Below are 14111 nucleotides of genomic sequence, written 5' to 3'. Positions count from 1 at the left end.
CACCACAACCATCCCCTCAACCTGCACCACAACCAGCACAACAACCTTCACCACAACCTTCACCAAAACCTGCACCACAACCTGAGCCACAACCTGCACAACAACTTGCACCACAACCTGCACCACAAGCAGCACCACAATCAGCACCACAATCAGCACCACAACCAGCACCACAACCTGCATCGCAACCTGCACCACAACCTGCACGACAACCTGCACCACAACCAGCACCACAACCAGCACCACAACCTGCACCATAACCTGCACCACAACCTGCACCACAACCAGCACCACAACCTGCACCACAACCTGCACCACAACCTGCACCACAACCTGCACAACAACCAGCACTACAACCAACACCACAACCTGCACTACAACCTGCACAACAACCTGCACCAAAACCTGCGGCACAACCTGCACCACAACCTGCACCACAACCAGCACCACAACCTGCACCACAACCTGCACCACAACCTGCACCACAGCCAGTACCACAACCAGCACCACAACCTTCACCACAACCAGCACCACAACCTGCACCACAGCCAGCACCACAACCTGCACCACAACCAGAGCCACAACCAGCCCCACAACCTGCACCACAACCTGCACCATAACCTGCACCACAACCTGCACCACAACCTCGACCACAACCTGCACCACAACCAGCACCACAACCTGCACCATAACCTGCACCACAACCTGCACCACAACCTGCACCACAACCAGCACCACAATCAGCACCACAACCTGCACCACAACCTGCACCACAACCAACACCACAACCAGCACCACAACCAGCACCACAACCTGCACAACAACTTGCACCACAACCTGCACCACAACCAGCACCACAATCAGCACCACAACCTGCACCACAACCTTCACGACAACTAACACAACAACCAGCACCACAACCAGCACCACAACCTGCTCAACAACCTTCACAAAAACCTGCACCACAACCAGCACCACAATCAGCACCACAACCTGCACCACAACCTGCACCACAACTAGCACTACAACCAGCACCACAACCTGCACCACAACCTGCACCACAACCAGCACCACAAACTGCACCACAACCTCCACCACAACCAGCACCACAACCAACACCACAACCTGCACTACAACCTGCACAACATCCAGCACCAAAACCTGCACCACAACCTGCACCACAACCAGCACCACAACCAGCACCACAACCTGCACCACAACCTGCACCACAACTTCGACCACAACCTGCACCACAATCTCGACCACAACCTGCACCACAACCTCGGCCACAACCTCAGCCACAACCTGCACTACAACCTCGACCACAACCTGCACCACAACCTCGATCACAACCTGCGCCACAACCTGCACCACAACCTCGACCCCAACCTGCACCACAACCTGCGCCACAACCAGCGCCACAACTTTGACCACAACCTGCACAACAACCTTCACCACAACCTGCACCACAACCTGCATCACAACCAGCCCCACAACCTGCACCACAACCTGAGCCAAAACCTGCACCACAACCTGCACCACAACCTGCACCACAGCCTGCACCACAACCTGCACCACAACCTGAGACACAACCTGCACAACAACCTACACAACAACCTGCACCACAACCTGCAACACAACCTGCATCACCACCAGCACCACAACCTGCACCACAACCTGAGCCAAAACCTGCACCACAACCTGCACCACAACCTTAGCCACAACCTGCACCACAGCCTGAGCCACAACCTGCACAACAACCTACACAACAACCTGCACCACAACCTGCAACACAACCTGCATCACCACCAGCACCACAACCTGCACCACAACCTGCACAACAACCTGCACCACAACCTGAACCACAACCAGCACCACAATCAGCACCACAACCTGCACCACAACTAGCCCAACAACCAGCTCCACAACCAGCACCACAACCTGCACAACAACCTGCACAACAACCTGCACCACAACCAGCACCACAACCAACACCATAACCTGCACTGCAACCTGCACAACAACCGCACCACAAACTGCACCACAACCTGCACTACAACCAGCACTACAACCAGCACCACAACCAGCACCACAACCTGCACCACAACATGCACCACAACTTCGACCACAACCTGCACCACAATCTCGACCACAACCTGCACCACAACCTCGGCTACAACCTGCACCACAACCTCGACCACAACCTCGACCACAACCTGCACCACAACCTCGGCTACAACCTGCACCACAACCTCGATCACAACCTGCGCCACAACCTGCACCACAACCTCGACCACAACCTCGGCTACAACCTGCACCACAACCTCGACCACAACCTCGACCACAACCTGCACCACAACCTCGGCTACAACCTGCACCACAACCTCGATCACAACCTGCGCCACAACCTGCACCACAACCTCGACCACAACCTGCACCACAACCTGCGCCACAACCTGCACCACAGCCTGCACCACAACCTGCACCATAACCTGCAACACAACCTGAAGCACAACCTGCACCACAACCTGAGCCACAACCTGCACCACAACCAGCACCACAACCTGCACAACAATCTGCACAACAACCTGCACAACAACCTGCACCACAACCTGCATCACCACCAGCACCACAACCTGCACCACAACCTGAGCCACAACCTGCACAACAACCTGCACCACAACCTGCACCACATCCAGCACCACATTCAGCACCACAACCTGCACCACAACCTGCACCACAACCTGCACCACAACCAGCACCACAACCAGCACCACAATCAGCACACCAACCTGCACAACAACCTGCACCACAACTAGCACAACAACCAGCACCACAACCAGCACCACAATCAGCACCACAACCTGCACCACAACCTGCACCACAACTAGCACCACAACCAGCACCACAACCAGCACCACAACCTGCACAACAACCTGCACCACAACCAGCACCACAACCTGCACCACAACCTGCACCACAACCATCCCCTCAACCTGCACCACAACCAGCACAACAACCTTCACCACAACCTTCACCAAAACCTGCACCACAACCTGAGCCACAACCTGCACAACAACTTGCACCACAACCTGCACCACAAGCAGCACCACAATCAGCACCACAACTAGCACCACAACCAGCACCACAACCTGCATCGCAACCTGCACCACAACCTGCACGACAACCTGCACCACAACCAGAACCACAACCAGCACCACAACCTGCACCACAACCTGCACCACAACCTGCACCACAACCAGAACCACAACCAGCACCACAACCTGCACCACAACCTGCACCACAACCTGCACAACAACCAGCACTACAACCAACACCACAACCTGCACTACAACCTGCACCACAGCCTGCACCACAACCTGCACCACAACCAGAGCCACAACCAGCCCCACAACCTGCACCACAACCTGCACCATAACCTGCACCACAACCTGCACCACAACCTCGACCACAACCTGCACCACAACCAGCACCACAACCTGCACCATAACCTGCACCACAACCTGCACCACAACCTGCACCACAACCAGCACCACAACCTGCACCATAACCTGCACCACAACCTGCACCACAACCTGCACCACAACCAGCACCACAATCAGCACCACAACCTGCACCACAACCTGCACCACAACCAACACCACAACCAGCACCACAACCAGCACCACAACCTGCACAACAACTTGCACCACAACCTGCACCACAACCAGCACCACAATCAGCACCACAACCTGCACCACAACCTTCACGACAACTAACACAACAACCAGCACCACAACCAGCACCACAACCTGCTCAACAACCTTCACAAAAACCTGCACCACAACCAGCACCACAATCAGCACCACAACCTGCACCACAACCTGCACTACAACTAGCACCACAACCTTCACCACAACCTGCACCACAACCAGCACCACAAACTGCACCACAACCTCCACCACAACCAGCACCACAACCAACACCACAACCTGCACTACAACCTGCACAACAACCTGCACCAAAACCTGCAGTACAACCTGCACCACAACCTGCACCACAACCAGCACCACAACCAGCACCACAACCTGCACCACAACCTGCACCACAACTTCGACCACAACCTGCACCACAATCTCGACCACAACCTGCACCACAACCTCGGCCACAACCTCGGCCACAACCTGCACTACAACCTCGACCACAACCTGCACCACAACCTCGATCACAACCTGCGCCACAACCTGCACCACAACCTCGACCCCAACCTGCACCACAACCTGCGCCACAACCAGCGCCACAACTTTCACCACAACCTGCACAACAACCTTCACCACAACCTGCACAACAACCTACACAACAACCTGCACCACAACCTGCAACACAACCTGCATCACCACCAGCACCACAACCTGCACCACAACCTGAGCCACAACCTGCACAACAACCTGCACCACAACCAGCACCACAACCAGCACCACAATCAGCACCATAACCTGCACCACAAACTGCACCACAACCAGCACCACAACCAGCACCACAATCAGCACCACAACCTGCACCACAACCTGCACCACAACTAGCACAACAACCAGCACCACAACAAGTACCACAACCTATACAACAACCTGCACCACAACTAGCACAACAACCAGCACCACAACCAGCACCACAATCAGCACCACAACCTGCACCACAACCTGCACCACAACAATCACCACAACCAGCACCACAACCAGCACCACAACCAGCACTACAACCTGCACAACAACCTGCTCTACAACCAGCACCACAACCAGCACCACAACCTGCACCACAACCTGCACCACAACCTGCACCACAACCAGAACCACAACCAGCACCACAACCTGCACCACAACGAGCACATCAACCTGCACAACAACCTTCACCACAACCTGCACCACAACCTGCATCACAACCAGCACCACAACCTGCATCACAACCTGCACCACAACCTGCACCACAACCTGCACCACAACCAGAACCACAACCAGCACTGCACCACAACCAGAACCACAACCAGCACCACAACCTGCACCACAACCTGCACCACAACCTGCACCACAACCAGCACCACAACCAACACCACAACCTACACTACAACCTGCACAACAACCTGCACCACAACCTGCACCACAACCTGCACCACAACCAGCACCACAACCTGCACCACAGCCTGCACCACCACCTGCTCCACAACCTGCACCACAACCCGAGCCACAACCTGCACCACAACCAGAACTACAACCAGCACCACAACCTGCACCACAACCTGCACCATAACCTGCACCACAACCTGCACCACAACCTCGACCACAACTTGCCCCACAACCAGCACCACAACCTGCACTATAACCTGCACCACAACCTACACAACAACCTGCACCACAACCAGCACCACAATCAGCACCACAACCTGCACCACAATCTGCACCACAACCAGCACAACAACCAGAACCACAACCAGCACCACAACCTGCACAACAACCTGCACCACAACCTGAACCACAACCAGCACCACAATCAGCACCACAACCTGCACCACAACCTGCACCACAACTAGCACAACAACCAGCTCCACAACCAGCACCACAACCTGCACAACAACCTGCACAACAACCTGCACCACAACTAGCACCACAATCCGCACCACAACCTGCACCACAACCTGCACCACAACTAGCACCACAACCAACACCACAACCAGCACCACAACTTGCACAACAACCTGCACCTCAACCAGCACCACAACCTACATCACAACCTGCACCACAACCTACACCACAACCAGCCCCTCAACCTGCACCACAACGTGCACAACAACCTTAACCACAACCTACACCACAACCTGCACCACAACCAGCACCACAACCTGCGTCACAACCTGCACCACAACCTGCACAACAACCTGCACCACAACCTGCACCACAACCAGAACCACAACCAGCACCACAACCTGCACCACACCCTGCACCACAACCTGCACCACAACCAGCACCACAACCAACACCACAACCTGCACTATAACCTGCACAACAACCTAATCCACAAACTGCAACACAACCTGCACTACAACCTGCACCACAACCTGCACTACAACCAGCACCACAACCAGCACCACAACCTGCACCACAACCTGCACCACAACTTGGACCACAACCTGCACCACAACCTCCACCACAACCTGCACCACAACCTCGGCTACAACCTGCACCACAACCTCGGCTACAACCTGCACCACAACCTCGACCACAACCTCGACCACAACCTGCACCACAACCTCGGCTACAACCTTCACCCTCAACCTCGACCACATCCTGCAAGACAACCTCGACCACAACCTGCGCCACTACCTGAACCACAACCTCGACTACAACCTGCACCACAACCTGCGCCACAACCTGCACGACAGCGTGCACCACAACCTGCAACACAACCTGAACCACAACCTGCACCACAACCTGAGCCACAACCTGCACAACAACCTGCACAACAACCTGCACAACAATCTGCACCACAACCTGCATAACCACCAGCACCACAACCTGCACCACAACCTGAGCCACAACCTGCACAACAACCTGCACCACAACCTGCACCACAACCAGCACCACAATCAGCACCACAACCTGCACCACAACCTGCACCACAACCAGCACCACAACCAGCACCACAATCAGCACAACAACCTGAACCACAACAGCACCACAACTAGCACAACAACCAGCACCACAACAAGCACCACAACCTGCACAACAACCTGCACCACAACTAGCACAACAACCAGCACCACAACCAGCACCACAATTAGCACCACAACCTGCACCACAACCTGCACCACAACCTGCACAACGACCTGCACAACAACCTGCACCACAACCAGGACCACAACCTGCACCACAACCTGCACCACAACCATCCCCTCAACCTGCACCAAAACCAGCACATCAACCTGCACCACAACCTGCACCACAACCATCCCCTCAACCTGCACCAAAACCAGCACATCAACCTGCACCACAACCAGAACCACAACCAGCACCACAACCTGCACCACAACCTGCACCACAACCTGCACCACAAACAGAACCACAACCAGCACCACAACCTGCACCACAACCTGCACCACAACCTACACAAGAACCAGCACCACAACCAACACCACAACCTGCACAACAACCTGCACAACAACCTGCACCACAACCTGCACCACAACCTGCACAACAACCAGCACCACAACCAGCATCAAACCTGCACCTCAACCTGCACCACAACTTCGACCACAACCTGCACCACAACCTCGACCACAACCCGCACCATAACCTCAGCCACAACCAGCAGCACAACCTCGACCACAACCTGCACCACAACCAGCACCACAACCTGCACCACAGCCTGCACCACCACCTGCACCACAACCTACACCACAACGTGAGCCACAACCTGCACCACAATCAGCACCACAATTTGCACCACAACCTGCACCACAACCAGCACCACAACCAGCACCACAACCAGCAACACAACCTGCACAACAACCTGCACCACAACCTGCACCACAACCAGCACCACAATCAGCACCACAACCTGCATCACAACCTGCACCACAACTAGCACAACAACCAGCACCACAACCAGCACCACAACCTGCACAACAACCTGCTCAACAACCTGCACCACATCCAGCACCACAATCAGCACCACAACCTGCACAACAACCTGCACTACAACTGGCACCACAACCAGCACCACAACCAGCACCACAACCTGCACCACAACCTGCACCACAACCTCCTCCACAACCAGCACCACAACCTGCAGCACAACCTGCACCACAACCTGCACCACAACTTCGACCACAACCTGCACCACAACCTCGAACACAACCTTCACCACAACCTCGGCCACAACCTGCACCACAACCTCGACTACAACCTGCACCACAAACTCGACCACAACCTGCGCCACAACCGGCACCACAACATCGACCACAACCTGCGCCACAACCAGCGCCACAACCAGCCCCACAACCTGCACCACAACCTGCACCACAACCTGCATCACAACCTACACCACAACCTGAGCCACAATCTGCACCACAACCTGAGCCACAACCTGCACAACAACCTGCACAACAACCTGCACCACAACCTGCACCACAACCTGCATCACCACCAGCACCACAACCTGCACCACAACCTGAGCCAAAACCTGCACCACAACCTGCACCACAACCTGCACCACAGCCTGCACCACAACCTGCACCACAACCTACACCACAACCTGAGCCACAATCTGCACCACAACCTGAGCCACAACCTGCACAACAACCTGCACAACAACCTGCACCACAACTAGCACCACAATCCGCACCACAACCTGCACCACAACCTGCACCACAACTAGCACCACAACCAACACCACAACCAGCACCACAACTTGCACAACAACCTGCACCTCAACCAGCACCACAACCTACATCACAACCTGCACCACAACCTACACCACAACCAGCCCCTCAACCTGCACCACAACCAGCACCACAACGTGCACAACAACCTTAACCACAACCTGCACCACAACCTGCACCACAACCAGCACCACAACCTGCGTCACAACCTGCACCACAATCTGCACAACAACCTGCACCACAACCTGCACCACTAACAGAACCACAACCAGCACCACAACCTGCACCACATCCTGCACCACAACCTGCACCACAACCAGCACCACAACCAACACCACAACCTGCACTATAACCTGCACAACAACCTACACCACAAACTGCAACACAACCTGCACCACAACCTGCACTACAACCAGCACCACAACCAGCACCACAACCTGCACCACAACCTGCACCACAACTTGGACCACAACCTGCACCACAACCTTCACCACAACCTGCACCACAACCTCGGCTACAACCTGCACCACAACCTCGGCTACAACCTGCACCACAACCTCGACCACAACCTCGACCACAACCTGCACCAAAACCTCGACCACAACCGGCACCACAACCTCGACCACAACCTGCACCACAACCTGCGCCAAACCTAGCGCCACAACCAGCCCCACAACCTGCAACACAACCTGCACCACAACCTGCATCACAACCAGCACCACAACCTGCACCACAACCTGAGCCAAAACCTGCACCATAACCTGCACCACAACCAGTACCACAACCAGCACCACAACCTTCACCACAACCAGCACCACAACCTGCACCACAGCCTGCACCACCACCTGCACCACAACCTGCACCACAACCTGAGCCACAACCTGCACCACAACCAGAACCACAACCAGCACCACAACCTGCACCACAACCTGCACCATAACCTGCACCACAACCTGCACAACAACCTCGACCAGAACCTGCACCACAACCAGCACCACAACCTGCACCATAACCTGCACCACAACCTACACAACAACCTGCACCACAACCAGCACCACAATCAGCACCACAACCTGCACCACAATCTGCACCACAACCAGCACCACAACCAGAACCACAACCAGCACCACAACCTGCACAACAACCTGCACCACAACCTGAACCACAACCAGCACCACAATCAGCACCACAACCTGCACCACAACTAGCCCAACAACCAGCTCCACAACCAGCACCACTACCTGCACAACAACCTGCACCACAACCAGCACCACAACCAACACCACAACCTGCACTGCAACCTGCACAACAACCGCACCACAAACTGCACCACAACCTGCACCACAACCTGCACTACAACCAGCACCACAACCAGCACCACAACCTGCACCACAACATGCACCACAACTTCGACCACAACCTGCACCACAATCTCGACCACAACCTGCACCACAACCTCGGCTACAACCTGCACCACAACCTCGACCACAACCTGCGCCACAACCTGCACCACAACCTCGACCACAACCTGCACCACAACCTGCGCCACAACCTGCACCACAGCCTGCACCACAACCTGCAACACAACCTGAAGCACAACCTGAGCCACAACCTGCACCACAACCAGCACCACAACCTGCACAACAACCTGCACAACAACCTGCACAACAACCTGCACCACAACCTGCATCACCACCAGCACCACAACCTGCACCACAACCTGAAGCACAACCTGCACCACAACCTGAGCCACAATCTGCACCACAACCAGCACCACAACCTGCAACACAACCTGAAGCACAACCTACACCACAACCTGAGCCACAACCTGCACCACAACCTGCACCACAACCTGCAACACAACCTGAAGCACAACCTGCACCACAACCTGAGCCACAACCTGCACCACAACCTGCACCACAACCAGCACCACAACCAGCACCACAACCAGCACCACAACCAGCACCACAACCAGCACCACAACCTGCACAACAACCAGCACCACAACCTGCACCAAAACCAGCACCACAACCAGCACCACAACCAGCACCACAACCTGCACAACAACCAGCACCACAACCTGCACCACAACCTGCACCACAACCTGAGCCACAACCTGCACCACAACCTGCACCACAACCTGAGCCACAACTTGCACAACAATCTGCACAACAACCTGCACCACAACCTGCATCACCACCAGCACCACAACCACCACCACTACCTGAGCCACAACCTGCACAACAACCTGCACCACAACCTGCACCACATCCAGCACCACAATCAGCACCACAACCTGCACCACAACCTGCACTACAACCAGCACCACAACCAGCACCACAATCAGCACACCAACCTGCACAACAACCTGCACCACAACTAGCACAACAACCAGCACCACAACCAGCACCACAATCAGCACCACAACCTGCACCACAACCTGCACCACAACTAGCACCACAACCAGCACCACAACCAGCACCACAACCTGCACAACAACCTGCACCACAACCAGCACCACAATCTGCACCACAACCTGCACCACAACCTGCACCACAACCATCCCCTCAACCTGCACCACAACCAGCACAACAACCTTCACCACAACCTTCACCAAAACCTGCACCACAACCTGAGCCACAACCTGCACAACAACTTGCACCACAACCTGCACCACAAGCAGCACCACAATCAGCACCACAATCAGCACCACAACCAGCACCACAACCTGCATCGCAACCTGCACCACAACCTGCACGACAACCTGCACCACAACCAGAACCACAACCAGCACCACAACCTGCACCATAACCTGCACCACAACCTGCACCACAACCAGCACCACAACCTGCACCACAACCTGCACCACAACCTGCACCACAACCTGCACAACAACCAGCACTACAACCAACACCACAACCTGCACTACAACCTGCACAACAACCTGCACCAAAACCTGCGGCACAACCTGCACCACAACCTGCACCACAACCAGCACCACAACCTGCACCACAACCTGCACCACAACCTGCACCACAGCCAGTACCACAACCAGCACCACAACCTTCACCACAACCAGCACCACAACCTGCACCACAGCCAGCACCACAACCTGCACCACAACCAGAGCCACAACCAGCCCCACAACCTGCACCACAACCTGCACCATAACCTGCACCACAACCTGCACCACAACCTCGACCACAACCTGCACCACAACCAGCACCACAACCTGCACCATAACCTGCACCACAACCTGCACCACAACCTGCACCACAACCAGCACCACAATCAGCACCACAACCTGCACCACAACCTGCACCACAACCAACACCACAACCAGCACCACAACCAGCACCACAACCTGCACAACAACTTGCACCACAACCTGCACCACAACCAGCACCACAATCAGCACCACAACCTGCACCACAACCTTCACGACAACTAACACAACAACCAGCACCACAACCAGCACCACAACCTGCTCAACAACCTTCACAAAAACCTGCACCACAACCAGCACCACAATCAGCACCACAACCTGCACCACAACCTGCACCACAACTAGCACTACAACCAGCACCACAACCTGCACCACAACCTGCACCACAACCAGCACCACAAACTGCACCACAACCTCCACCACAACCAGCACCACAACCAACACCACAACCTGCACTACAACCTGCACAACATCCAGCACCAAAACCTGCACCACAACCTGCACCACAACCAGCACCACAACCAGCACCACAACCTGCACCACAACCTGCACCACAACTTCGACCACAACCTGCACCACAATCTCGACCACAACCTGCACCACAACCTCGGCCACAACCTCAGCCACAACCTGCACTACAACCTCGACCACAACCTGCACCACAACCTCGATCACAACCTGCGCCACAACCTGCACCACAACCTCGACCCCAACCTGCACCACAACCTGCGCCACAACCAGCGCCACAACTTTGACCACAACCTGCACAACAACCTTCACCACAACCTGCACCACAACCTGCATCACAACCAGCCCCACAACCTGCACCACAACCTGAGCCAAAACCTGCACCACAACCTGCACCACAACCTGCACCACAGCCTGCACCACAACCTGCACCACAACCTGAGACACAACCTGCACAACAACCTACACAACAACCTGCACCACAACCTGCAACACAACCTGCATCACCACCAGCACCACAACCTGCACCACAACCTGAGCCAAAACCTGCACCACAACCTGCACCACAACCTTAGCCACAACCTGCACCACAGCCTGAGCCACAACCTGCACAACAACCTACACAACAACCTGCACCACAACCTGCAACACAACCTGCATCACCACCAGCACCACAACCTGCACCACAACCTGCACAACAACCTGCACCACAACCTGAACCACAACCAGCACCACAATCAGCACCACAACCTGCACCACAACTAGCCCAACAACCAGCTCCACAACCAGCACCACAACCTGCACAACAACCTGCACAACAACCTGCACCACAACCAGCACCACAACCAACACCATAACCTGCACTGCAACCTGCACAACAACCGCACCACAAACTGCACCACAACCTGCACTACAACCAGCACTACAACCAGCACCACAACCAGCACCACAACCTGCACCACAACATGCACCACAACTTCGACCACAACCTGCACCACAATCTCGACCACAACCTGCACCACAACCTCGGCTACAACCTGCACCACAACCTCGACCACAACCTCGACCACAACCTGCACCACAACCTCGGCTACAACCTGCACCACAACCTCGATCACAACCTGCGCCACAACCTGCACCACAACCTCGACCACAACCTCGGCTACAACCTGCACCACAACCTCGACCACAACCTCGACCACAACCTGCACCACAACCTCGGCTACAACCTGCACCACAACCTCGATCACAACCTGCACCACAACCTGCACTACAACCAGCACCACAACCAGCACCACAATCAGCACACCAACCTGCACAACAACCTGCACCACAACTAGCACAACAACCAGCACCACAACCAGCACCACAATCAGCACCACAACCTGCACCACAACCTGCACCACAACTAGCACCACAACCAGCACCACAAACAGCACCACAACCTGCACAACAACCTGCACCACAACCAGCACCACAATCTGCACCACAACCTGCACCACAACCTGCACCACAACCATCCCCTCAACCTGCACCACAACCAGCACAACAACCTTCACCACAACCTTCACCAAAACCTGCACCACAACCTGAGCCACAACCTGCACAACAACTTGCACCACAACCTGCACCACAAGCAGCACCACAATCAGCACCACAATCAGCACCACAACCAGCACCACAACCTGCATCGCAACCTGCACCACAACCTGCACGACAACCTGCACCACAACCAGAACCACAACCAGCACCACAACCTGCACCACAACCTGCACCACAACCTGCACCACAACCAGCACCACAACCTGCACCACAACCTGCACCACAACCTGCACCACAACCTGCACAACAACCAGCACTACAACCAACACCACAACCTGCACTACAACCTGCACAACAACCTGCACCAAAACCTGCGGCACAACCTGCACCACAACCTGCACCACAACCAGCACCACAACCTGCACCACAACCTGCACCACAACC

General features: G+C 55.4%; 1 protein-coding gene across 1 annotated transcript in view; it reads right to left on the bottom strand.

The window, feature by feature from the left end:
- The window catches only part of LOC138358465 (uncharacterized), a 137724-nt gene that overhangs the window by 15432 nt on the left and 108181 nt on the right, over positions 1–14111 (bottom strand). Inside the window, exons 9-11 of the mRNA XM_069316456.1 lie at positions 12204–12347; positions 7273–7428; positions 6314–6494 (exon numbers count right to left, since the gene is read on the bottom strand). Coding sequence (XP_069172557.1) covers positions 6314–6494; positions 7273–7428; positions 12204–12347 — 481 coding nt within the window. The remainder of the gene's footprint in view (positions 1–6313; positions 6495–7272; positions 7429–12203; positions 12348–14111) is intronic.

Source organism: Procambarus clarkii, chromosome 83 (assembly GCF_040958095.1).
Source record: "Procambarus clarkii isolate CNS0578487 chromosome 83, FALCON_Pclarkii_2.0, whole genome shotgun sequence".
In the NCBI taxonomy this organism is placed as follows: Eukaryota; Metazoa; Arthropoda; class Malacostraca; order Decapoda; family Cambaridae; genus Procambarus; species Procambarus clarkii.
The sequence above is the reverse complement of the archived record's forward strand: the minus strand, read 5'-3'. Positions and strand labels throughout refer to the sequence as shown.